The sequence below is a fragment of the Peromyscus leucopus genome, chromosome 1, assembly GCF_004664715.2.
Source record: "Peromyscus leucopus breed LL Stock chromosome 1, UCI_PerLeu_2.1, whole genome shotgun sequence".
Taxonomy (NCBI): domain Eukaryota; kingdom Metazoa; phylum Chordata; class Mammalia; order Rodentia; family Cricetidae; genus Peromyscus; species Peromyscus leucopus.
The window spans coordinates 186,486,427-186,514,346 of record NC_051063.1 but is presented as its reverse complement, the minus strand read 5'-3'; the positions used below and the strand labels follow the sequence as shown (position 1 = coordinate 186,514,346).

At 44.6% G+C, this 27,920-nt stretch overlaps 1 protein-coding gene across 1 annotated transcript; it reads right to left on the bottom strand.

Moving 5' to 3' along the window:
- Positions 1-921: 921 nt before the first annotated feature.
- On the bottom strand, positions 922-27,920 carry Lair1 (leukocyte associated immunoglobulin like receptor 1). Its single transcript, XM_037202205.1, is given in 10 exon segments — positions 922-1,708; positions 2,090-2,139; positions 2,322-2,353; positions 2,446-2,488; positions 2,583-2,702; positions 6,428-6,509; positions 6,511-6,758; positions 10,620-10,655; positions 13,296-13,514; positions 27,386-27,920. Coding segments are annotated over 9 exon segments (792 nt in total). The 5' UTR covers positions 13,330-13,514; positions 27,386-27,920; the 3' UTR covers positions 922-1,561.

Below are 27,920 nucleotides of genomic sequence, written 5' to 3'. Positions count from 1 at the left end.
TTATTTTTTTATTATGTATACAGCATATTGCTGCAGAGGACCAATTCATTACAGTTTTTTGTTTGCTTTGAATTCAGACTCTGAAGCATCAGTTTTCGCTGAGCACTCTAGTCTTTTTTTTTAATTAGTATTTTAATTTATTTTTGGAATTTTCACAGATGTGAAAAATTCAATGTGTTTGGGTCTTATCCACCTCTCCAATAGCTCTCTCAAACTCCCCAGGGTCTCTGCCATCTGATGGTTTATCTCACTCCAGACTTCACGTCTTTTGCAGGGGTGAGGGGAGGGTGGGCTTTTTTGTTTTGAGACAGTGTCTCATTATGTGGCCCTGGCTAGACTGACACACACTATGTAGACCAGGGCAGCCGAAAACTCACAAAGATCTGCCTGCCTCTGACTCCCAACGTACCAAGAGTGAAGGTGTGGGCCACTGTGTCCTGTTATGTCCTCTTTTTAAATCATTACTGTTGTTGTTGTTGTTGTTGTTGTTGTTGTTGTTAAAGCTCTCTGAAGCTAATTAGTGCTGACTGTATGTGCATGGGTATGGGACCGTTGAGCCTGACCCTGTGTGTGGGCAGAGACACTGACAAATAGCACCTCACGGTGATTGAGTGTTCTGCTGCTCCGTGTGCATGAATACACTTGTGTGTGTGTGTGTGTGTGTGTGTGTGTGTGTGTGTGTGTAAGTACGTAGAACAGCTCTGCCCACTCTCAGCCTCCCCTCCCCTTTGACTCCTCCTTCCTCTTCCATCCCTTGATCAGCACACTCCAGTAATAAACACCGACTCAAGTTCAGTCATCAGTGAATATGTTCAGGGCATCGAGTGGGAGGTGGCAGCTGGGCTGAGGTTTGTGCTGCTGGCTACACACACAGTGACACACCAAGCCCTGATGGTACACACTTGAGTATGCACAGTCTTGTTCAACTACACATATATTTTAAAGAAAATGGAATCATAAGCAGCTTTTGTAACCCTTATTTCCCCACTCATCTCTGAATAGCTATAAAGACAGAATTTGGGTCCTTACAGGCTGTGTGTCCAAGATCCACACAGGCTGTAGATGCTCCATCTTCAAAAACACCCATGAGGCACCCCATGAGGCCTGATGCAGAGAAATGGCTTGGTTTTCAGCTGCATGAGTACAACCCAGTCAGAGTCAGCAGGGGGATCCAAGGAAGCCTTCAGGGTTTCACTGGGCTCATTACACAAGTGGGGGTGTCGAGGCCACTGGACAATTACAGTGCTGTTCATTAAATAAGCTGGGCTGTGGAAGGGTCTGTAGAAACAGCTAAGGGGCTCTAACTCTGTCTCTGGAAACAACCAGGTGAGGGTAACTTGGGCTCTGGAGCTTACTGCAACATGGTCTTTCCAAGGACTGATACTACCACCTCCCAATGCAACTCCTAGATGGGGAACGGGGGCCTCCAGGGTCCAGTTTCTGCCTGGAGCAGAACTGGCTGGTTAGCTTTCCACGCCAAGGTGATCCCAAAAGGAGCCCTTGAACGGCTGCTTGGGGCTTTTCCAACAGTGACTGCGCATGTCTTCAGGGGTGCCCAGGCTCAGCGTCTGATGATGGCTGCATAGGTACTGGATTCAGTCACGGCGTCTGTGCTCTGTGGGGTCACAGCTCCAACTGTCCTCTGTGTGAGGGCGTGATGGTCCAGCTGGGCATATGTCACCTCCTGGAGGCCTCCTGCAGCAGGGGTCTGAAAGAGAGGCCCGGGAGCGTTAGGGTGGGGGCGGGGTGGGGTGCTGAGGAGTGGGAAGCTACCTGTAACGACTCTATGGGTTATAGTCATGGTGTTCAAGTTGGATTACAATACTCAGAGACATGGCAGAAGTAGTTTCTGTCCTCTTGTCTTGGACGCTCTCTCGGGGGAAAGCCAGCTGCTGTGGAGGGCTCTCCTGTCTGCCGCCATGAGAATGTGTCCCTCTAACAAGGCCTTGAGTGACAGCATCTGTAGTCAGTACTTTCAGAATTCTTCGGCTCCATGGTTTCTTACCCAAGAGACTGAAGCCATGCTAAGCTGCTAAATTTGGGGGCATTTTCTTAGTTAGCGCTAGATGACGAATACAACAAGACCTACCCAGGTTTCTGTCCTTCTCTTCTCTGGAAGCCTGTCATCTGTGACTATGTCTATGAAAAAGAAGACACAGGATAAGTTCTCTTTGGTGGACACTAGAAGACAATATAACCTCATTATATCCCACCCCACCTAGAACCCTCTACAGTGTTTTCCTACAAAATCCTTGATATTCTCCTTGCCTTTTGCTTCCCAGTAGACTGGGTAACCCTTCCTGGCTACTCACAATCCTTACCTGGTGTTCTCTCCAGGCCATTAGTAGCAAGGCTGAGCCGAAGGGAAAAGGAGAGATGAACATTAGAGACTGATTGAAGGTAAAGGACTGGACAAGGGTATAGGAGTCGTTCCAGAAATCTCACCTCTCTTGTGGCCTCTGCTGCTGGCTCTTGCTGTTTGGGAGCCCTAAGAATAGTTAGTAGTCCACATTTAGGAGGGAGGTCTTGTTCCCAGTGCTCCCCACAGCCCACCAAAGCCAGCTCTCACCACAGATACCTACCCTGCTTTTTCTGACGGTGGCTGTGGAAGCAGAAGAGAAGGAGGAGGAGAAGACAAAGGAGGAAGACCACAGAGACTCCAACGAGAATATAAATGCCCTTTGTCTTCAGCCAAGACATGCCTAGGAAGGATGGTAACCAGGTTATCAGCAGCATGCATTTTTGGGGGGTACCCACTACATAGCACCCATATGCTAGATGGTGTTCATGAATGTGTGAGTATATAAAATTTCAGGTGCAACAGTAGCCTCAAAACATTTCGACATTATCCTCATATTACCCATCAGGAGTGTTGATGTTCTTTATGCTCTGGGACACTCTAGCCACTGGCAGAGTCATCTAATGACTCAGCAGTCATATGTAGCTAATGACATCCACTGTGGTTCCCACATGACTTGAAGTCACTAAGGACAGCATTACCCACCACACTCTGTAGAGCTTTGCAGAGACTGACAACCAACAAGAAAAGAAGCAGCGTTCCCTCCACAAACCCCCACTTGGGCTCCCACTGATGTCAAGTAACCCCCTCTCTATGTGTTCCTCAGGGTAGGCCCTGACAGGAAGGAACTCAGTCCCAATGTTGTCTTGTTGTCTGGTGCCCTGCAGACAGCATCCGGTGCCCATCCCATCCTCTCCTGTAACATTCACCCTTCTCCACCCATGCACTCACTGTACCACCGCACAAGCAACCACACAAGGTGGGGCCCACCTGTCCCCTCTTCCTGGATGGTAGCCTCTCCCCTCCCTTGCTCCTGAGGCAGAAGCTTCAATGTCCTTTAAAGAAAGTCAGACAACGTCCCTTTGGAGGCTCTTCCCTCAACACCTTGCCCATGTCCAACTTAAGGCCCTACCTGCTAGTCTGTGCTTTCCATGTATCTTATTGCAACTTGATTATACATGTCATATGCACACATATGATATATTTATAATTATATATTGCATATGCAAACGGAGTCACATGTGCTGTGTCATGATGTTATAATTAACTATGGACCATTGGTAAGATTGTAACTGAGCTGAAAAGTTTCTGTGCCCTTGTGGTATTGTGCCTACCCTTAAGTTTTGGTTGCCTACAGCATTCAGAATAACATGTGTGCAGGACTGCAGTCTAGAAGTCACTTGCTCTATATGCCATATGGCCAGGTGTGCAGAGCACTTTGCCTTGTAAGCTGGTTTAAATAGCATCCTGTTCCCACAATGACACAATGGGCTACCAATGATGCATTTCTCAGAACACAGGAGTCACATGACCACATGGCCTATGGCATATGTCTCAGAACAAAGGACCATTCTTAATTAACACATGGCTGTATATTCACATGTAATATAAATAAGCACAGCTAAGGTGCTCTGGATACCGATCAATGAGTAAAGCTCTTGGTGTGCAAGAGTGAGGACTAGAGTTTGGATCCCCAGAACCCACAGCAAAAGATAAATGACCATGACACCCAGCCTGTAATCCCAGTGCACAGGAGACAGACAGGGAGTCCCCTGAGCAATCTGGCTAGCCAGACTAGCTGAAACAGTGGACCCTGGGGTCAGTCAGAGATTGCACCTCAACTGGAAGGTGGAGAACACCTCAGTAAGACATTCAGCATCAGTCATGGACCTACACACACACACACACATGCATGCATATGAGCCTGCACCCACCTGAGTGTCGACACATGAGAACACGCAGTACACAACACCTATCTCTATACAAGAAAGCCAAAAAGCAAATATGAAATAAAATAACATATTAACTTCTATCACATAAATTAGTATATAAACAACTTACATATGTTATCTTTCAAACATATAAATTATACATTGCTATCCTAACAAATGTGTACCTGTGTGTGTTATAGGAATAAATGGTATCTGTTAAGCTATGTATTCCAAATATGAAATAGCATGTGATACTATTTAAAATGGAATAGCATGCATTATATTTATGTGTAAAGATACATTATATTGTTACATCAATGATACTGTTTATTTTAATTATAAGATAATTATATAATTCAGCATAAATTTAGTTTTAGATCTGAAATTTTAATGTATTTCTGTGATTCATCCTAATTATCTCTCCATTTCTCTTCCCCCCATCCTGAGTGTCCAGTTTGACGCACCTTTGGACCGGTGCATTTAAAATGAGAGGATATTTGTTTAAAAAGTCAAAAACAGGTCGGGCAGTGGTAACGCATACCTTTAATCCCAGCACTTGTGAGGCAGGGGCAGGAGGATCTCTGTGAGTTCGAGGCCAGCCTGGTCTACAGAGTGAGTTCCAGGACAGGCGCTAAAGCTACACAGAGAAACCCTGTCTCGAAAAACCTGCCTGAACTCAGAGCTTAGCCTCTCAGTAACAGAGCCTAGCTCAAAGAGTCCACGGATGACTCAGGACCACACCTCCTCCCCACAGGGTTGTGGCTATGGCGCCCAGGGAGCAAGCAGCATAGCCCGATAGGTGAGACACAAGTAGTGAAAAAAAGCTCATTCCACATCCCACAGCCTCCCAGACTAGCTACCTTTCACAGGTCACACCCTTCCCGTGGCACTTTCCTCTCAGGGACCCTTCCATCTTTGGCATAGACACTGAAAAAGTACCCTTTGCTGTCATAGAGACTGAGCTAGCCTGGAGAGACCTAATCTGCTCCGCCACAGAGCAATGTGTGTAATGAGGCTCAGACCACAAGAGGGCAGCATAGAGCTGCGCAAAAATGAGGTCTGAGTCGTCTGGCTGGGACTGCTTCTGTCCTGGAGTCTTCCAAACTTGGTATCCTTGACAAAGCAGGTCAATTTTCTCCGTATTTAAAATAGCAGGTCATGGCGGCGTACGCCTTTAATCCCAGGACTCAGGAAGCAAAGGCAGGAGAATCTCTGTAAATTTGTGTTCAGCCTGGTTTATGTAACAAGTTCCAGGACAGCCAGGATTGCATAGAGAGACCCCGTCTCAAAATAAAACAACAACAACAACAAATAGTATCAATGACATCCTGATGCCTGGCTCCAAAGCTAAGCAGCGGACTGGTCAGGACATCAACTCAGCATATAACCCTTAATAAACTACAGCATCAGCGAGGCAGGGTGAAGGATTGAGAGCTTATGAGGAGAGCTGTGTAAACCTCTTCTCCATCCTAAGTATTGCTCCAAAGGGGTGATTTGCACATCACTCAGCCACAGATCATGAGAGAGACCTGAAATGACTGGGCAGAGAAAACAAGAAACATGGCGGAGCCTCTCCTAAATCCCTGCTGTTGGATATTGGTCCTTCCTTCTGTTCCTCCCTCACTTGCTCTGCTTGGCCTCACAGAATAAGCACTGAGCAGCTCCCAGGAAGAGGTGGGAAGACATGGAAGTGGACTAGAGCTTCTTTCTGTACCCTGACTCTAGGACATTCTGGGGCCTGGCCACATGCAGGCCATTCCATATGAAAGCACACTCAAAAGAATAGTCCCACCAGCCCTCCCTGGACCATATGACTGGCCCAGTGAGAGGGTGTCAAGCCGAGGAGATATACTTCTGCAGTTGCCACAGGCTCAGACACAGTGGAAGGACAGGATAAATCACCATGCCCAGTGAAAAAATATGCATCACCTTGAGAGATCTGCACCCACCATTGCTGGAGCTCAGTCCCCACCCAAAAATCAGGAAAAACTCAGTGTCCTACCCCCTAGACTCTCATGTCATCCTGGCCATTCATGGTGTCTGGTAAGACTAAAGCTCCAGAAATCTGGGGTCTAAGGGCAGAGGGGACCTGTGCTGAGGGAGGTGAGAGAAAGGAGTCTTGGGTTTAAGAAAAAGCAGGGGACGTTGAGGCAGGGGAGAGCAGCTAAGACTAGAGTCCAGGGACCTGGGAACAAACCTGGAGTCACTGTTGGACCTGGGTCAGGAGCCTGGGTGACGTCTTCTCTGGTTACCTTCAGCTCCAGGATCTCACTGCGTGGGGGACCAGATGGACTCTTTTAAATAGATACAGGAATAGTATCCAGCAGTGCTTTCATTCACTGGGTCAAGGAGGAATCTAGCCTCTGTCATTAGAGGCTGTGTGTTCTCCTTCTCCATGACACTCTGGCCTCCCTTCTCCAGGCGGAATGTATCATATCCACCAGGGTTTGAGCACACAATGGTTACACAACCCCCTTGGGATTTCGCAAGGCGTGGCTCAGCTGAGATGGAAGGCTTTGACAGAGATCCTAGGAGAGAGCAGAGCAGGAATCTCAATATACACGGTGTCAGGACATTGCCACAACACAAAACCAATTTATGCACACCATTCTATATTCTTACCAAATTTGGAGTTCTCTAGACATGACAGAAGTGCAGCTCTATAACATCCTCACTTTCTGCACATGTTTGAATCCCCATCACATGACAATAAGAAACCTAAGCCTGAGCTCATATTGGGTCTGGCAAAGATCCATCCAAGGAAATCTCAGAACATCTCAGGCTGGATAAATCTACTCCAGAGCCTGCTGCCTCCCTGCTCATTGAAGGGACCTCTACATTTTCTACCTATATCTCCACCTTCTTTCCAGTCTGTTATTGGGGCTTTAAAAGCCCACCTGCTTCAAACTGTCTGAATGTAGGGACACCCCCAAAAAAGATTCACAGATATATGCTTACATCAAGAGACAAATTTAAAATACTCACACTTAGTGTGTTCAAGGTGATGTCTTGGTGTATCTCATGGAACACCTGGATCAAGCTAATCAATGTGGATGACCTCACAAATGTACCCTTTTTGTGAGGATAATCTTCACATTCCCCTCGTTAGCAATTTCCAAGCTTACAGCTGCATAGTTGCTAGGAATGTTGCATAATTGACCTCCTGCCCTTATCCATGTATACATGAGTTTTTGTGCCCTTAGATCAACATTTCCTAATCTCTTCTTCCTTCACTCATTCTTTTAACTATTTTTAATATCTTATTCATCTTTTAAGGATGCCTTCCATGTTTCCATGGTTTCACTTACACAAGATACACAATTTCTTCAATTTGAAGGTAAAGTATGGGAGGAAAGACTGATTTGAGAGAATAATTGTTCAATACTGTGGCAAATAGACTGTGATGAATGTGATGAGTGAGCACAGGAATCTCAAGGGACAGGTGAGATCAGAGGTGTACTCCCTGAGATGACAAGGAAGAGCTATTTGCACTAAGACCTGAGAGGCAGGAGTAAACTGTCTGTACCTAGCAGACAGGGACATGGAGAATCAAACATTGACAAAATTGTGTAAAGTGCCACTCAGAGGACACAGACCCTCTGCTACAGAAGAAGTGATTCAAGAGATCAGCTGGGGGTATGCCAAGGATGATTAATACAAAGCTTCATGTCCATCAGAGTCACTGAGATCTGAATTTAAGGGCTGTCCAAAAAGGGAAATGTCAGGATAAATCATATGCTAATTGGCTTGATTTTGTCATTCTCCAATATCTATTTATTTCAAATATGAAGTCAGACATGATAAACACATGTAATTTTTTTTAAAGATTTATTTATTATGTATACAGGAGAGGGCGCCAGATCTCATTACAGATGGTTGTGAGCCACCATGTGGTTGCTGGGAATTGAACTCAGGTTCTCTGGAAGAGTAGTCAGTGCTCTTAACCTCTGAGCCATCTCTCCAGCCCCCAACACATGTAATTTTTGTAACTTTAAAAATTAAATTAAAATTTATCCTGTGAGATAACCCAAAGTGTGTGTGTTGGGAGGGCGGCTGGAATGTTTAAGGAAAATGAAAGAAAGTTGAAGGACCCAGAGATAAGCCAATCTGATAGGACAGGTGGATCAGAATGTAGCTGGGGTATGTCGGAGTCACCAGCTCACAGAGACACAGTGGTCTGATTCTTTGTCAAAACAAACTATAGAGCCTGAGTCACATCCCACATCCAGGCCCAGCCTGACTTGCTCATCCAGTGTCCAACCTCTGACTAGTAAATATGGCTCTGAGCCCTCGTCAAAGATGCTTCCTTTTACAGCACACGGAGACCGTTACAGCAAGCCTCGACTGGTCAAAGTGCAGCAAACACCTGATAATGGGGGCCCTTCCCTGATGGATACATCTGCAACACATCCCCAAACCTAAGTCTCAGGGAACATCAGAGAAGAGGGAACAGCAAGACTGTAAAAACCAGTAAAAGACTGTAAAAACAGTAGACCAGGAAGTCTACTGTGAAAGAGTATCTTCCTGATATGAGTGGGGAGCTCCACCTGTGATACCTCAACCATATGGCTGCCTGAACATGTCCTGAACAATGACAACACCAGTTGACATCCCAGCTTGGATGAGGGAGATCTCACAGGGCCCCAATGCCTCTGTGAGGAGCGACAAGTATTTAATGACTGCCAAGAGAGGGGGAATCAGTCTTCCCAGGGATGAGCTCCTTAATACCAGCTCTAAAAGCACATGTACATAAGCAACACTAAACACTACACAGCAAGCTTTATTTATTTGTTTGAATATATAATAATAATAGTAACAATAATAATAAAGACACCTTGCATTTGGGAGGGATCATGGAAATCAGGGACATAGAAAGGGTTGGAGGGAGTATAGAGAGGGGAGAAATGATGTAGTTATATTTTACTTTAAAAAAATTTTTTAAAAATTAAGAAGAGAGGTGGTGGATGATTCCCAGTTCACGGGGCCAGAAAAGACTCTGTTCAGAGAAACATGTGAAGCCTCAGAGATAAAATAAATAAAAGCTTCTGGACTTAAATTTTCAAATTGTAGAAAGTAGAAGGATGATATTTGTGCTTCTGCATGGTAAGGAACCATCTCCATGATGTCAGGAAGGCTGGGAGCCTTTGGAGGTATAGACAAGCAGAGCAGACATAAGGGAAGGAACCAATGAGTGGGGAGGGAAGGAGCCTAGAAAGAAGTTAGCACAAATTTATGCAAAAGAGGAGAAAGACTTGAGGCTGAGGGTGGTGGTGCATGCATCTAATCCCAACACTTGGAAGGCAGAAACAGGCATATCTCTGCGTGTTCTGTGCCAGGCTGGTCTACAGGGTGAGTTTCAGGCCATGCATGGGCACATAGTGAGAATCTGTCTCAAAACAAACCAATTAAGCTAACTAACAGACTTACGAACTCAGTGGGAGGAAACAGCAGGACCTGGTAACACGTTGTACATAGGAAGATGGAGAGGGGAGATCAAGTGTGACTTCTCATGATCTGCCTTTGATGACTGTCAAGCTCCTTGCTAAGGGGGTCCTAAGAGAGGTCTGGGTTATGGGGAGAAATCTCTCAGCTGTAGGGCTTGGTCATACTGAATGAAACTGTCTTTACAGACAGCCTGTCAGAGAGATATCTCATTTCCATGTTCTTCTCAGCACGATTCCGAGTAGAGAAGAGATAGAATCAATGCAACTGTCAGTCAGTAGATGAACAGATAAAGAGAATGTGGTGCACAAACACGTTAGAATCCTGGTCATCCTTCACAAAGGAAATGCTGCTGTTGGTGGCAACCAGAATGAATCTGGGGGTGTTAAATGAAATATGCTAGTCACAGAATAACAACTACCACAGGATCTCACTTATTTATTGACTGCAAAGACATTTACCCTCAGAGATGATCAGAATGAGAAAAGAATGGTTGGCTACCTGAGGCTAGGGAGAGGGTAGATGGAGACAGAGAAGATGTTCATCAAAGATATGAAATTCCATTTAGACAGGAGAAATGCATTATTCGAGATCTATCATGCCTGATAGTTTCTTTAAAACTTCCAATAGTGATAGATATGTAACATTCTCACCAATAAAAAATGATGAATGTCAAAGGTGATGGACATGCGACTTAGCCTAACTTAGTCATAACATAGTGTAAACACATATCAAAACAGCAAGTTGCATCCCATAAATATATATTGGTTGTTGTTTGTCAATTAAAAACATTTTAAACCAGAAAACAAAGGAGAGAGGTGAAGGTTGAATATTTGATGTTTATGATTACAGGAAATATTCAAGGGTCTCCCTCCAGGCCTTCCAAGTGCACATGATCCTCTCCAAAGCTTCCCATAGGTACAGAAGTAAACAAAGACATGACTCACCTTCCTGAGTGGTGATTGTCTGCCCCAGGCACAGCACTGAAAGAGAAGACCCAGTGAGAAAGACACTAATCACATGGTTTGCTTAGAGATGAGAATCTAGGAAGGACTAGATGGATGTAGATGGGGACATGCAGCCTCCCAGGACTACCCATCCATCCATCCTCCACATTAATGTCATAATATAATCCTTCTTGCTCTGAAAGAACTCTTAAGATATCCCCAAGGCAGAGACACAGACTTGAAATCCCAGCTACTCAACCAAGTCACATGTTCCAGCATTACTTGGGCTACAAAGTGAGTTCATCTCAGTGTGACCATGTCTCAAAACTGAAAGTAAAATAGGGTTAGTTCAGAGCCTAGCCCAATCATCATTGGAGAGGCTTCCCTAGCAGGTGACAGGAGCAAATACAGAGACCCACTGCCAAACATTAGGTGGAGATCGGAGAACACTGAGAGAGAGGGAGAGGAAGGACTGTAGGAGCCAGAGGGGTCGAGGACATCAGGAGAATGTGGCCCACACAATCAGCTAAGCAGAGCTCATAGGGGCTCACAGCGACTGAGGCAGCACTCACAGAACCTGCATGAGCCTGCACTAAGGCCTCTGAATAAAAGTCATGGTTGTTTATCTTGGGGGTTTTGTGGGGCTCTGAAGAGTGGGAGTTGGTGTATCTCTGATTTTTTTTGCTTTGATTTTTTATCTTTGATTTTTATGAGGGTTTGTTCCTAGTCTTGTTGAATCTCGTTATGCCATGTCCAGTTGATATGCCTGTGAGGCTTGCTCTTTTCTGACGGGACACCGGAGGAACAGAGGATCTTGGGTGGGGAACTGGAGGAATGGAGGGAAGGGGAACTGCTATTGGGATGTATTGTATGAGAGAAGCATAAATAAAAAGAAAACAATGTAAAAAAGTAAAATGAGGGCTGGGATGGAGGGGAAGGAGTTCACAAGGTCCATACTCCTAGCTGAGGAGCTATTGACAGTTGACAGCTTCTGGGGAAGGGAGAGTCGCTTTTCTCTAAGGCTGTGGCCTATGCTAGGCTGACCAGGCTCCAGCAGATGGCCCCACATCCTTGAGTATATGGACAACCCAAATCATATTCACTGGATTATTTTTTTTTAAGGATTCACAAAGCAGAGAGGGGAGGGGATAGTATGGAATTACAGGAAGAATGGGGATGAATATGATCAAAACATATTGCATGCATCTAAGAAATACTCAAAAAATATTTTAAATATATCTAATAACAAAAATGTGTTTATTATTGTTGCCAATGGATCAATGCATCTCCCACGCCTCATCTGAGAAGCTTCTATTTGCAGTAGATGGAGATTAACACAGACACCCACAACTGATCGAGGTGCACAGAATAAGAGACTGCAGAATGCTCGGCCTTAAAGGGAACATACATACCATTCATCTCCTCCTCCCAAGACTCAGAGATCGTTTTGGAAGAGGGTGTGGGAAGAGCATAAGAGCCAGAGGCAGTAGATGATTTCAGGGACTACAAGGTATTCTGAACACAGAGGGCAGCTGCACACATGAACACAAAGCAGGGGTGACAGCGTACACAAGACCTGTGCAAGCCCAAGAACAAAGACAAAATCCCAGAACTGGAAGGAAATTTAGGCACATACTCCCTGCTTTAGCCTTGGAGCGAATGATCATTACTGCCTGCTGGGAGGAGAGTCGATTTTAAGAGGGTAGACCCTGGAACCAGGTGTAGCGAATTTAATGCCAGAATTTAGGAGGCAGAGGCAGGTGGGTCTCTGTGAGTTGGAGATCCAGCCTGGTCTCCACAGTGAGTTCCACAACAGCCAGTGCTACATAGTAAAGACACTGACTCTGAATTAACCAATAAAATAAAATAAAGTGTAGCTCCTGTTAATTGAACCATTCTCCAGCGCTAGACCACACGCAAGAATGTTTGAGCAGCACAAATTGATTTTAAAGGGCTTTTTAAAAATAGACACAAAAGAGCAGGGCGGTGGTGGCCCTCGCCTATAATCCCAGCACTCGGGAGGCACAGGCGGATGCATCTCTATGAGTTCGTCTGGCCAGTCTGGTCAGCAAAGAGAATTCCAGGACAGCTGGGACTGTTACACAGAGAAACCTTGTCTCAAAAATAAATAAATAAATAAATAAATAAATAAATGTAAAAAAATAAAAATGGACACAATGTTGAGTGGGTAGAGAAGGGGGGTGGATCTTGGAAAAGTTGGGTGTGAGTAATATGAGAAACTCAAAAAAAAATAAAAACTTTTTAGAAATAAAAGAATTTCTGAACAAGGGTATTTAATAATATGTAACCACTGTGATATTAAAAAATAAAAAGAAGATGTGAATTCAAGGGCTACAATTTTGTGGCAGCATGCTTACCTAGCAAGCATTAGGCCCTGAATTCAACCTCAAACACTGAGAAAAACAAACATCCCTAGGTCATCATCCCTTCCAAACAGGCTCTTCCTAACTCCTTTTACAGCTGAACTTGGCCGCATGCCCTATTCCTGTTCCTATCAATAAGTCCACAGAAGTATCTTCCAAGTAGAGGATGGGATGAAGAGACTCTCTTCCCAGGGGACTCCAGAATCTGCCTGGCTGGTTTCAGGACTGAGTAGGGAGTAGACTCCCTTCCTCAAATCACCTCCCTCATCCCTCCATTTCTCCCAGGACTCACCGAGGGCCAACACAATGGCAGGATGGGGTGACATGACTCAGGCTCCGCAGTCTGACCAGGTCTGGAGCTGAAGCCCTGCAGTGGACACAAGGGGCAGGATGTGCGGACTGGCGCTCATCACAAGGTTTCTATATCAGTTTCCTCACACGAAGAGGAAGAGGTTTCTCCCCTGCGCTTTCCACTCTTTCCCCTGGTGACTCTGTGAGAAGGCGTCAGATTCTGAAAAAAATAGGTTAGGTCCTGAGTTCAGGTGCAAGCGAGCTCATCCCTCGAAATGTTTGTCTTGCTGTAAATATGTAAGACACAGAAGTATAAGATTTTACATGTCAGTCCTTGTTGTGGAAACGAATGGACATCGATCTTTGGACAAGGCATTTCAACACCCAAAGCTCATATTTCCTAAAGTTTAAAATGAGAATCATAAAGTCCCCCCTAAATGTTTGATGTTATGATCTTTGTAAGATCCCAAGCAGATATTTCACATATATATGTTGTGCTATAGGTAATGGTTTTTATTAAATAATATTGATTTGTGTGTGTGCCACAGTGTGTGTAGCAGTCACAGGACAACTTGCCTAAGTGTGTTCATCACCAATTTCATTATGCCTAGGGTTCCTAGGGATCTAACCCAGGTTTTCAGGCTTGGAAGCAAGCATCTTTACCCACTGAGCCATCTCACTGACCCAGACAACAATTTGTTTTGGTTTTTTCGAGAGAGTTTCTCTGTGTTGTTTTGGTGCCTGTCCTGGATCTCACTCTGGAGAACTCACAGAGATCCACCTGGCTCTGCCTCCTAAGTGCTGGGATTAAAGGCGTGCACCACCACAGCCCAGCCCCAGACAATATTTTTAAGATTTATTTTTATTCTATGTGCATTGGTGTCTCACCTGTCTGTGTGTCTGTGTGAGGGTCTCGGGTCTCCTGGAACTGGAGTTACCGACAGTTGTGAGCTGCCATGTGGATGTTGGGAATTGAACCTGGGTCTCCTAGAAGAGCAGCTGAGCCATCTATCCAGCCCCAGATCATATTTTTAAAAGATAACAAATGTTATCAGAAGTGGTGAAAGTGGATCTTTATCATACTGTTAACAGGAACCCATGACCCCAACTGTTATGAGGAAAAGCTGCCTCTGAAAGAATGAGTGAGTCAGAGTCATTTTGGGGGATCTGAGGCCCTCCTTCCATGCCACTAGTGGAAAAAAAAGGGTAAATCAGAGGGAAGAAAGCTCTTCCTCTTTGGAAACAGCATGAAGATTTCACAAAAATAAGAAATTAAAAATAGAACCCAAGTAAGGGGATGAAATAAGTGAGAAGTCAGCACTCATGTAATCATTGCAACACTGTTCACAAGAGCTATGATGAAGAAATAATCCCAAAGAATGGGTGAAATGTGGTGCATATACACAGTGGAATGGAGAAGATAATGATGGTGCCGTATGAAAAAAATCCTATGGCTGGACCTTCAAAAATCCTACGGCTTGGCCCAGTGAAACAAACAACCTCAGAAAGGCAGGCACTGCATTGTTCCCCTCATATGAGGTACGTCATATTCAAGCTGGACATGCTGATCCATGCTTGCAGTGCCTGCACATGGGAGGATGAGGCAGGAGGATCGCCATGAGTGCAAGGCCAGTCGGCACTACACAGTGAATTCTAAGCCAGCCTGCGCTATATGGCAAGACTCTGTCTCAAAAACTGTAAAATAGTTAAAGAAGTCAAATTCGTAAAAGCAAAGTTTGGAATGCTGTCTACCAGAAGGAAAAATGTGGGAAAGTTATTTATCAACAGACAAAATTTTTAGTCAATCAATAAGAATAACTCTAAGACAACATAATACCTATAGTCAATAATACAGAACTGCACAGTAAAAATGTTAAGAGAACAGATTTTATCTTTTCTCTGTCTTAGCTAGGTTTTCTATTGCTGTGATAAAACTCCATGAGCAGAAGTAACTTGTGGAGGAAAGGGTTTATTTCATCTGAGACTTCCAGGTAACACTATCACTGAGGGAAGTCAGGGCAGGAACTCAAGGCAGGAGCCCAGAGGCAGGAACTGAAGCAGGGCCTGTGGAGGAATGCCTCTTACTGGCTTTCTCCCCATGGCTTGCTCAGTCTTCTTTCTTATAAAACTCAGAACCACCATACCAGGGGATGTACCACCCACAGTTCACCCACATTCATCAATAATCAAAAAAATGCCTCAGAGCTTTATCCACAGGGCAACCTGATAAGTGTATTTTTTTCTTTCTTTCTTCCTTTCTTTCCTCTTTCCTTCCTTTCTTTTCTCCTTCCTTCCTTCCTTCCTTCCTTTCTTTTTCTTTGGTTTTTCAAGACAGGGTTTCTCTGTGTAGTTTTGGTGCCTATCCTGGATCTCACTCTGTAAACCAGGCTGGCCTTGAACTCACAGAGATCTGCCTGGCTCTGCTTCCTAAGTGTTGGGATTAAAGGCGTGCACCACCACCACCACCTCCTGGCAGGTGCATTTTCTTTTTTTAAATATTTTTATTTTATAATTAATTTAATTTTACATATCAGCCACGGATTCCCCTGTCCTCCCTCCTCCACCCACTCCCAGCCTTCCTCCCCAGTTCACCCCCCCCATTCCCACCTCCTCCAAGGCAAGGTCTCCCCTGGGGAGTCAGCCCAGCCTGGTAGATTCAGTTGAGGCAGGTCCAGTCCCATCCTCCTTGCACCAAAGCTGAGCAATTGTCCCTGCATAGGCCCCAGGTTCCAAAAAGCCCTCTCATGCACCAAGGACAGGTCCTGGTCCCACTGCCTGGGGCCTCCTAAATCATTCAAGCTAATCAACTGTCTCACTTATCCGGAGGGCCTGGTCCAGTTCCATGGGGGCTCCTCAGCTATTGGTCCACAGTTCATGTGTTTCCTCTAGTTTAGCTATTTGTCCCTGTGCTTTTTCCAACCATGGTCTTGATATCTCTTGCTCATATAGTCCCTCCTCTCTCTCATCGATTGGACTCCTCTTGCCAAATTACTGTGGCTTGTGTCAAGTAGACCAAACACTAGCCAGTTCCCTCTCCCTCTCCCTCTCCCTCTCCCTCTCCCTCTCCTCTCCCTCTCCCTCTCCCTCTCCCTCTCCTCTCCCTCTCTCTCTTTGTCCCTCCCCTCCTCCCTGTCCACTCCTCCTTTCTCTCTCCCTCTCTATATTCTTATAGTACCATTGAAACTAGAGTGGGACAGAGTGGCATAAACAAAATTCTAAAGAGACTAAATAGATAAGAGACAGACCTAGAGTTTGAGGACGGATGGATACCCTTATGTCAAGACCAGAGAAGGCAGCACTTAGTGTGCCATGAGCAGAGGGAGAGGAGAAGTGTCCTCTCCCAGAGTCTCTAATATCTTCTGTGTCTGAAGACAGGCACGGTGACTCCTCCACACCTTGCCTCCAGCTGACACTGGTGGAGGTTGAAACAGCTTGTGCTCAGTCATCCTACTAACAAAGACCTAGCTCTGTGGGCATAGCTCTGTTCTGAGGTTGCAAACATGGACAGGGAGGAAACGAAATTTGAACTAAGACAGTTTCAACAGTCCAACCTGTAGACCACATAGGTCTTGACCTTGCAATGGTCTGCCTAACCCCCCAAGTCGCTGGGAATGTAAGGCTTGTGCCAGCAGCTTTTTTTTTTTTTTTTCCGAAAGGTTCTGTGTAGCTTTGCCCTCCTGAACTCGCTGGAGACCCTTGAACTCACAGAGCTTGGTGCTCCGAGTGCTGGATTAAAGCATGCGCCACCGCCCAGCCCAGCTTTTCTAAAGGAGCTCAGATTACCAAATATGGCCAAATGATACTTAAAACGAAATACATTTTATGCATTGAGGTTTTGTGGGAATCAACCCTTATAAAAAATGGTTTCACAAGGAGACCTTTGCCAGCTTTTACTTCTTATCATGGACTATGGAGGCCCAGACCCTCTATAGTCCCTCGCAGGGTCCGGGAAGAATCTATAATCAGCTGATAATTAATCTTTGATGAAAAGAAATTAATCTGTGTACACGAAACTCCTTAGTTCATACACTTTATTATTCTGTGATGTTCTCTCTCCACACAGCTTCTGTTCTGATCTCATATCTAGCTCCTTTCTTGCCGGATTTCTCTCTATATTTATCTACTGTTCCCTCTAGGTTCTATCTTAATTCCTTCATCTAGTTCTGCCCCTTCTAGGTTCTCATCCATCTTGTTCTTTCCCCTATCAGCTCCTCTCCATCTCCTTCTCTCTCATCTTATTCTTCCCCATCTGGCTCTTCCTCATTTTCCATCTCGTTCCTCTAGTCCTCTCTTCTGGCCCTTCAACCTAGTTCTTCCTCATCTCAGTTTGTTCCTCTCAAGTTCTTACCCATCTAGTTCTTCCATTCTCTTTTCTCTTCTCCTTCCTCCACATTCCACCTAAGTCTCCCAGGGATCCAGTTATAAACCTAAGCAACAGCAAGCCCCTGGTACTAACCAAAATACTAACCAATCATGAGAGTCAGGGTCTCTAGAAAATTGATGAGTTGATGAATCAAACTCGAAAATTTCCATCCTTGGAATTCCTCCCTTCCCTCTTTCCCTCCCTCCCTCCTTCCCTCCCTCTCTCTTTCCACATACCCTCTCTTTTTTTTTTGTTCAGTAGTAAGGAAGAAAATTAGGGTCTCCCACATGCCAGGCAAGCACTCTGCTGTTCAGTTATAGCTACAAACTCTTTAACCTTTTTTCTTTTTTGACATTGTTTTCATTTTGTTTTAAGTGTGTGAGTGTTTTGGTTGCATGTATGCAAATTAAAAAAAATTATATACCAATTCCTAATGACTTATTGTTATACCCTTAGACTGCCATGTATCTCAAGCCTTATCAGAGAAATTTTTAGAGTCTACAGAATGGAAATAAATGTTTTTATATTATATTTTGTATTTTCATACATGTATATATTCCTTTTTTAAATTTCTCCTTTTCCTTCTCCTCCTTTTCTTCCTCTTTTTTTTCTCCTTTTTAAGATATGGTATCATGTAACTAGGCAAGCCTTTAATCCACTATATAGTCAAGGATGACCTCGAATTCTAGATCTGCTTGCCTTTACTTCCCAAGTTATGAAATGACAGGCGTGTGCCTCCAAGCTATGTTGGGCTTATTTATTAATTAATTAATTTTAACCCACTGAATCAAAATAGTGACACCCAAATATTCATGGATGTAGAGCTATCCACTGGAGCATGGTCAACCTACCATGGGCCACACCTTTAAAGTAAACTGAGTCTCCTCTCATGGAAGCCATCAATTGCCAATCAAACCTAAGCTAGAAGTAGGACCTAGAGAGCCCTTACCCCATCCATACTGGGTGTTTAAGTGGTTTGATCTTGTGCAGGTCACCGTAGTCTGTGATCTAATAGTCATGTCATGGCCAGCATTTCACAGGACTCCTGCCATCTTCTGGCTCTTACACTCTATCAACCCCTCTTCCATGATGATTCCTGAGCCTTGGGGCAGGGGATAGGTTGATATCCCATCTATGGCTGAACCCCCAAAGCTGCTTGTTCTCAGTGCTTTGCACAGTTATGAGTGTCAACATTAACCACTGTGTACTGCAATGAGAAGCTTTTTTGACCAAGTTTGAGATCAGCACAAATGTATGGCCATAAATACAAATATTTAGAGATGCTTTGAAAACATGTTCATTTAAAAAAATAACAGTAGGTTCCTCCCCTAGGTCCTCTCACATCCCTAACCATGGATTAGGGCTAGGGTTAGGGTTATGGCTAGCTTCTAGCCATAGGCTTTGACCATGTCTACAATACCTGCCGTGTGTGTGTGTGTGTGTGTGTGTGTGTGTGTGTGTGTGTGTGTGTGTGTTGTTTTGCATCATTGGTTGAATCCATGAAGGCAGAACTTGGGCTCACATGCCCATGTCTTGGTATGAGCTTAGAAGTTGTTATATGTGGTCTGAACTGTCTTCATCTCATTGACTCCTCCAATGTATTTTCCAAAATGATCAGCTCCCACCAAGCCCCATGGCTTCACCAGCTCTTGAAGCTTTTCTGGTTTTGTTTTAGCCAAATCACTTTTGGGAATGGCGTCTTCTTGTGGTTTTACTTTGCTTTCCTGTAACTAGCACATTGAGACCACATTTGCCATTTGGATATGCTTTCTATTTTTGAGAAATATTTCTCATTTCCTCTTTTTTTTTCCTAAGTGAGGTATACTTTAGTTAAATGGGAAGAAATTTCTTTTCTTAGCAAGCATATGAGTTCTGTTTCAAACCCATACAATGTGAATGTCAACTCCCATCTGACAGTTTTTGCTCTTACTGGCACATTTTAAAGAAGAAAATTCTTCAGTCCTACTGTGGTCCAGTTCATCTTACTTTGTATTTTATTTTAAACCATGTGTGTGTGTGTGTGTGTGTGTGTGTGTGTGTGTGTGTGTGTGTGTGCTTTGTATATGATGTGGATTGCATAGATGACAGAAAACATAGTATAAACTGTCTTTTTTCTGGGTCTATTTCATTTTACTTAGTATAATAAACTCCAGACCCATCTATTTTCATGAGAATGATGTTTCTCATTTCTCATGTTTCTTTCATCTTCATGGCTAAATACAATTCCATTGTGTAAATACAACACATTTTTATTCACATATCTGTTGATGAGGAGTGGGTGCCCAGCTTAACCTGGCCAATCAGAATCCCTCATGGGACAGAAAGAAATGGCAAAAGTATGGCATCATCCATTTTAAATCCCAGTGTCACAACTCTGGAGCCAAATATAAGACTCCAGCCCTTAAGAAGTTCTTTGAGATTGTAGGAGCCAGATGGGTCAAGAACACCACAAGGAAACTCACAGATCTACTAACCAGGGCTCATAGAGCCTCACAGAGACTAAACTGGCAACCAGGGACCTGCATGGGACTGACCTAAGCACTCTGTATATATGTTAAGTTGTATAGCTTAGTCTTCTTATGGGACTCCTAACATCGGGAGCAGGGGCTGTCTCTGACTCTTTTACTGGCTTTTGGGACCCTACTCCTCATACTGGGTCTCCTTGCCCAGGTGCTTAGTCTTACTACAGCTTTAATACCATGTTTTGTTCACACTCTTGGGAGGTCTGCCCCTTTCCTAAACAGGAACAAAGGAGGAATGGATTAGGGGGTGGGAACAGAGGGAGGTGGGGGGAGGGACTGAGAGGAAGGAAAAGAAATTGTGGCCAGGATGTAAAATAAATAAATAAATAAATTTATTTATCTTTTAAAAAAAAAAGTTCCTTGAGGTCTCACCTGAGACTGTCTTTTACGCTGTTATATATTGAACATTTGTGTGCCTTCCCTCATCAAAACTTACATGTTAAAACTTAATCCCTTGGGGCCTTGAAAGAGGTTCAGTGGTTAGGCATGCTTGTTGCTCTGGCAGGAGACCCATGTTGGGCAGCCCACAACTTCCTGTACTCTTGCTCTGGAGGATCAAACATCCTCTATTGATCTCCACAGGCACCTGTGCATACGTGGTCTAACCACACACACACACACACACACACACACACACACACACACACACATACACACACACAGAGAGAGAGAGAGAGAGAGAATAAATTTGTTTAAATAAATATTTCTAAAATTCCATTGAAGACACTAGAACACAGATATTAAAGGAAGGAAACTATATTGGATCCCCCACATGTAATATCAGTTAGAACTTCTAAGTTTGCAAACTGTAAGTCAGTAAATTTACAATAAATAAATTAAGTCATTAAATTATCCTAAACCACTGCATTCATGATAATGAATGAATGAAGCCACCAGCTGGAGAATGGCATGGATGACTCTATTCAGACTTTACTAACAAGAATTGAACACAAGCGAGATGTAAGCACTTCACCTGTTTTCTCTCTTCTGGTTGTGATAACATGCCTCTGCTATGGAATAATCCTCTTGTACACTGTAAAGATTTGTTACTCTACACTGATAGGCCAGTATCCAGGCAGGAAGTATAGGTGGAGCAACCAAACTAAGAAAGATCGGAAGGAGAAGGGTGGAGTCAGGACTTGCCAGCAGATGCAGCGGGAGCAGAAAATGAATGTCCCATGCTAAAACAGATACCACCATGTGGCAAAGCATAAATAAAATTGTGGGTTAATTTAAGTATAAGAGTTAGCTAGTAACAAGCCTGAGCTACCAACCAAGCATTTATAAATAACATTAAGCCTCTGTGTTGTTTATTTGGGAGCAAGCAACTGGGACAGGAAACCGTCTGTTTACATACCTCGGCAAATGGAACTTAATGGAGACAGGATTTATTTTAGTTCACAGTTCAAGGTACAATCTATTATGGTAAGCAGGAGCTTGAGGCACCTGGTTACACTACACCTTCAATCAGAAAGCAGAGTGTGAATGAATGTGTGCTGCTATTCAGCTCAGTCTCTGCTTGTACAGTCCAAGATCCCATCCAGGCAAAGGAGCCACCACAGTGGGTGGGTCTTCCCACCTCAATGAACAGAATCAAGGTAAGTCCTCACAGCCATGTACACAGGCCCCTCTCCTAGGTGATGATGCTAGATTATCTCTAGTAGATAACACTGAACATTACAACCTTCATGTGGCCACTCAGCACCGTTTTTACTGCATCATGCACTTATAGTCATGAGAATAAATAAACAGTCCTGTGTTCTGTCTGTTCACCATGGTCGCATGCATTATGGCTTCATGAACTTGTAAGAGCATTGGAGTTTCACCCACAGCCAGCATGAATCATGGCTGTTCTGAGGATGCTAATGTATGATTCAGAATGAAGGGGATCACTAGGAACATCTAATTTCCTTTCCTGACTGCTCCTGAGGTTTGGACTCTGAGGGAGCCACGGGCCTAGAGAAGAGCTAGTGCTCCCATTTCTGTTCACAGAGGAAGAACTTACAGCTGGGGAGCTGTGGTGTCTGAGAACTGCCACCACCAATAAGACACCTTCTCCATGGTTAATATTGAGTCGCATGGTCATAAGTGTCTCTGTATTGAATGTAACTGAGGTTTTAGAAATGTGACTGTGAGGCCCTTCTTCTCCCAATCTAAAGAGCTCACAGAACTATGAGCTCCCTGCACCAAGTGGACAAATGCATTTTCTGGTGACGCACACTCAGCTCAAACCATCCATTTAGGAGAAGTCCCTGGAAATGATCAGCATGTCTTCTGGAATTTTAGTTTCAGGGCCGTTCCAGAGAAACCACAATCACACCAGCTCTTCCAACCACAGTGGGATCTCCATGTTAAAGACAGAAGCACAGATTCTGAGTGTTAGGGGAAGGATTTTCCTACGCCGGGTGTGCTGAACCAGAAACAGGCTTGAAGAGTAGCAGGGCACAGTGCTCCCCCACCTCAGCCACAATCCACTCTTGGTTACACCTCCCAGATACGGATCCAGCCTTCCAGCCTACAGCACACAAACCTGGTAGTGTGAGAGCACTCGCCTGAGATTTGCCCTCCCTCTTCTCCCACAACTCTTCCTAAGTGGAGAAGCAGGTGGTCTGCATGCCCAGGGGCCAGTTCCCACCACAGGAAGGCTCCAACCGGAGCCTTTACTATGACTGCCTCTAGACACGGTATTTCTGAAATCACAGGTAAAGGTATCGGAAACGGTGCTCTGAGCAGCATAGGGCAAGGCAGCATGCTGCATTTTCCTCTGCTAATTTCTCAGAACAGAAGCGCCCACTTCCTTTGAACTTCGCTCCTCTCGCCTCTGAGCTTACCTCACTGAGAAATTTCTCATACAATGAGCAATGCCTGAAGTTTCACAAGCCCACCTGCAGACCAATGTCCACCACCAGACACCAAACTCAGATGGCTCATTTGACTCTGGCTTTTAAAAATAGGTTTCAACAGAAGCTTGAGGTTCACAGGAAAACTGACCCAAAGTCGAACAGAGTTTCTGGTGTCCTCCCAGCCCTGCTCTGCTCCACCAGAGGGGTACACTTTGTGATAAAGCTACAGGGACACACTGCTGTCATTCGGGATCTGCAATTCATATTGTGTTGTGTACCCTGTGGATTGGGCAAATGTCCAAGACATGGGGCCACAATTATGGTTTGCTGCCCCCTAAAACATCTGTAGCCCCTTTATTTCTCTCCAAGTGTCTCTCTGTCTCTCTCTCTGTCTCTGTCTCTCTCTCTGTCTCTCTCTCTCTCTCTCTCTATCTCTATCTCTCTCTCTCTCTCTCTCTCTCTCTCTCTTTTCTTCTCTTCTCTCTCTCTCATGTGTGTGTGTTTCTGGAGATGGAACTTGTGTTAGTTACCTTTTCTCACTGCTGTGACAGAATACCTAACAAAGGCAATTGAAGGAAGGAAGGAAGGGTTTATTGTAGGTCACAGCTCCAGGGTACAGGCCACCATGGCAGAAAAGTCATAGCATTAGGAACATGGGGCAATATCTGCCAGTCAAGAGACAAAGAGAGGTGAATGTTGATGCCTGGATTGCCTTCCCTTTTTCACTCAGTCCAGAGGACCACAGCCACCACCATTTCTGGCAGGTCCTCTCAGCTCTGCTAAATCCTTCTGGAAATACCCTTATAGCAGCAGTTCTCAGTTTGCCCTTTAATGCAGTTTCTCACGTTGTGGTGACCCTCACCCATATTTTCTTTTCTATTTCATAACTGAAATTGTGCTACTGCTATAAATCACAATGCAAATATCTAATATGCAGAATGTCTGGTATGTATGTGACTCCTGTGAAAGGGTCATTTGACTCCCCACACCAAAAAAAAAAAAAAAGTCAAGACCCACAGGTTGAGAACTGCTGCCTTTTAGACACACTCAGAGGTGTGATTTCATGGTGTTACTAAATCCCAGCAAGTTGACAGTAAAAATTAGCTATCACAGAACCCAAGGTTTCACACATGCTAGGCAAGCACTCTACTTCTGAGCTACAACCTCAACTATTTGCTGTGCCTCCATGAGTTTTGTCTTCTTCAGGACATCTTGCAGAGTTGAATCAGACCGTATGTGCTCCTTTGAGACTGGCTTCTTTCTCTTAGTAATGCACATTATTTTTCTCCAAATTCATGAGCAGGAGTGTGTGTGTGTGTGTGTGTGTGTGTGTGTGTGTGTGTGTGTGTGTGTGTGTAGGCTCAGCTTCTCAATTTCCTTGGGCAGATAGCAAGGATCCAGATTGCTTGGTCTTATAAAAATATGCTTGTCCACTGGGCCTACCCTTGGAAGTCCAGTTGAAGAGAGAGATTATATAAGCAAGGGGAGTCAGTCAAGATCATGATGGGGAAACCCACAGAGACAGCTGACCAGAGCTCGTGGGAACTCACAGACTCTAGAGTGACAGCTAGGGACCCTTCATGAGACCAAACTAGGCCCTTGGCATGTGGGTGATAGTTGTGCAGCTTGGTCTGTTTGTGGGACCACCAGCAGTGTGACCAGGATCTGTCCCCTGGCACATGAGCTGGCTCCTTGGAACCTACTCCCTATGGTGGGATGCCTCGCTCAGCCTTGATGCAGGGGAGAAGTGCTTGGTCCTGCCTCAACTTGATATGCCATACTTTGTTGACTCTGATGGAAGGCCTTACCCTTTCTGAGGTGTGGATGTGGGGGTAGAAAGGAGGTGGGGGGGGAGCAGTAGAAGAAGAGAAAGGGGAAACTATGGTTGATAAGTAAAATAAATAAATAAATATTTTTTAAAAAAAAGAAAGTAGAAATAGGAAGGTGAGAGAAAGGGGAAAAGGGGGGGGCCAGTGAAAATATGCTTAAATTACATTGAATACTCATATGAAAATATCCTTACGTAATCAATACTGTATACAATGAATATGTGCAATAAAAGAAGTATAGTATGTAAAAAATATATATGCATGCCCCGTCAGATACAGCTGTACTGTGTCTGCAGCTGCCACCCCACACTGACTCTCCACAGCCCATCACCACATTCCCACCACATCCTTCCCAGTACGCACAGTTGCCGCTGCTCTGGATTTGACCAACTCTCACAGGGCTGTAACTCGGGAGGCAGGGGCAGGCAGATCTCTGTGAGTTCAAGGCCAGTCTGCTCTATAGAGAGATGTCCAGGACAGTCAGGAATGCACAGAGAAACCCTGGCTCCACAAACAACAAACAATCAAACAAACAAACAAAAAGGCTGCAGAACACTGGCTGCAAAGTCAAACATTCCTCCTCTGATTCAGTCTCCCACAGCCTCAGTGACCTGATCAAGTCACTTCCCCTTGTAGACTTGCTGACATATAAGAATCTCCTCTCTTGGAAACCAACCAGCCAAGATTCGCTGGTTGCCCATCCCAAGCCCAGTGCCTGAAGTTAAGGACTCACTTGAAGTTCTGTGTAGCAGGAGCTTTCAGTGTATCTTGTTCACATCTTGGTGGATCAGGAAACTGGGATCCTGGCTGGAAATGAGACCAGGCTATCATCTTCAAAGGCCCACCCGCAGTGGCCTATGTCCTCCAACTAGACACTGTGTCCCAAAGGTCATAAACCACCCAGTGGATACCAAATGCTCAAAACCTGAGCTCATGGGGGTCCACAGCAAACATGCTGCTCTAACTCTCTATAAATAACCTAACCTTAACCTTGACCCTTTCCTCTATGGGAACTTAGCAACCTGAAGCTCTAAGTATCACCAAAGGAAGACATTCCCAAGCTCCTCCCGTAAACCAGCACAAATCTCCACAAAGCGAATGGTAGTCACTCTACCATAAAGAACGTGAAGCCGGGTGGTGGTGGTGGTGGTGGTGGTGGTGCACACCTTTAATCCCAGCATGCAGGAGGCAGAGGCAAGTGGATCTCTGAATTCAAGGCCAGCTTGGGCTATAGAGTGAGTTCCAGAAAGGCACCAAAACTGCACAGAGAAACCCTGTCTCAAAAAAAAAAAAAAAAGAGTGTGAGCTGTATGTAAGGGTGTTAACACAGAAAATTTTCTGCATGGGACAATTTATTTTCTTATCTGTTCTAGCTCCATTTCTGCTGCAATGATAAAATACCCAAACAAAAAGCAAATTTTGGGAGAAAGTATTTAATTTTAGGCCACGGTTCCAGGTTACAGTCCACCACAGCCCAGAATTTACTGTGGCATGAGCTTGAAGCATCTAGTCACATCATATCTATATTCCAGAACAGGGAGAAGTAAATATGTGAGTGTTTGTTTGTTTGTTTACGCAGTTTGATTTCCCCACTCTTACTCACTCCGGGAGCCCCTGGTTAGGGAATGGTGCCACCCACTGTTGGCTGAATCTTCACACATCATTAACTTAAGACAACTCCGCCCCAATACCTGCCCACAGGCCAGCCCAATGTAGAAAATTCCTCAATGGTAGTCTCTTCCCAGGTGATTATAGGTTGTGTCTAGTTAATAACTAAAACTATCACACCCTCTCGGGGATATAAAAGTAGGACCTGAGGCTGGGCAACTGTTGGGTGTGTCCAACTCAAAGACATCAGCTGCCACCATGACAAAATCCTAAATTGTCTTTGTTATGGAAAATGATGGATGACTTTGGCATTGTTCTGGACTCTAACGATGTCTTTACCCTTGGTTCAAAATGTTCTTCTCAAAGCTAGAGAGACGGCTTCATGGCTAAGAGAGCTTACAGCTCTAGCGGAGAGAAGATCAAAATTCAAATTCCAGTGCCCATGTCTGGTGACTCACAGCTTCCTGGAACTCTAGTTCCTGGGGATCTGATGCACTCTTCTGGCCTTGTCAGATTCTAAAAATAAGCGCGCGTGCACGTGCATGCGCACACACGGGGGCGGGGGGGGGGCGGGTAGATGGACAGGCAGACAGACAGATGGACAGACAGAGACAGATCCATATAGAGATGGAGAGAGGCACACACAGAGAGAAACAGAGAGAGAGAGTGAAGAGGAAAGAGAGAGGGAAAGAATGAGATACATACATAAAAACAAGTATCTTCCCCATCTAGATAAAATCCATGGGATCCAGAAGGTGGCCAAGAGAGTTAATCTGGAGAGAGGTTATAACCTAATGTCCCAAATACAAGTCTAAACTCCAAAATCATTTCCAAAGTTACTGCATCAGCCTTTCCTTCTCTAACACCACCTCTCCTGACATAGGCCAACTGAAAACAGACCTTCACAATTTATCGTAAACACTTACCCTTCTGTTCTCAGGCTACATGGATTCAGTCCTTGAAGAGGAATTCAGACTTAAATGTTGAATATTTCACTCAAAAACCTGGGTTTGATTTGGCCTTTCAGCATTTGGTTCTAGCTAGGGTCAGGGGAACAGGAAGCCTGGATAGATACTGCCCTTCTGGCCCTCTCTCTTCTCCCCGTGAATCAGGGCAGTCCCACATCGTGGATGCAAGCAGGGCTTGGATCTAGGGGCCTATCTTCCCTGTACCCAAAACTCACACAGGGAGCAAACACAGTAGGCATTGTGCTATGTCCCTGGCCTCACCCTGGCCAACAGATGACTATGGCCATCAGAGAGTTTCCATCATAACTGCCTATGGTTTTCTAATCAAGGATTTCCTCTTTCTTATCAAGTGTTTGAGTTGGTTCCTTTTTCTCTTCACTGGGGCCTAACAGAGAACTGTTCTCTTAAAAATATCTTTGTGCCTGCCCATGTCCTCTATGAACAACATCTCTGATCCAGTATCAGGTTTACACTAGTTGACTCTGACCTGCCA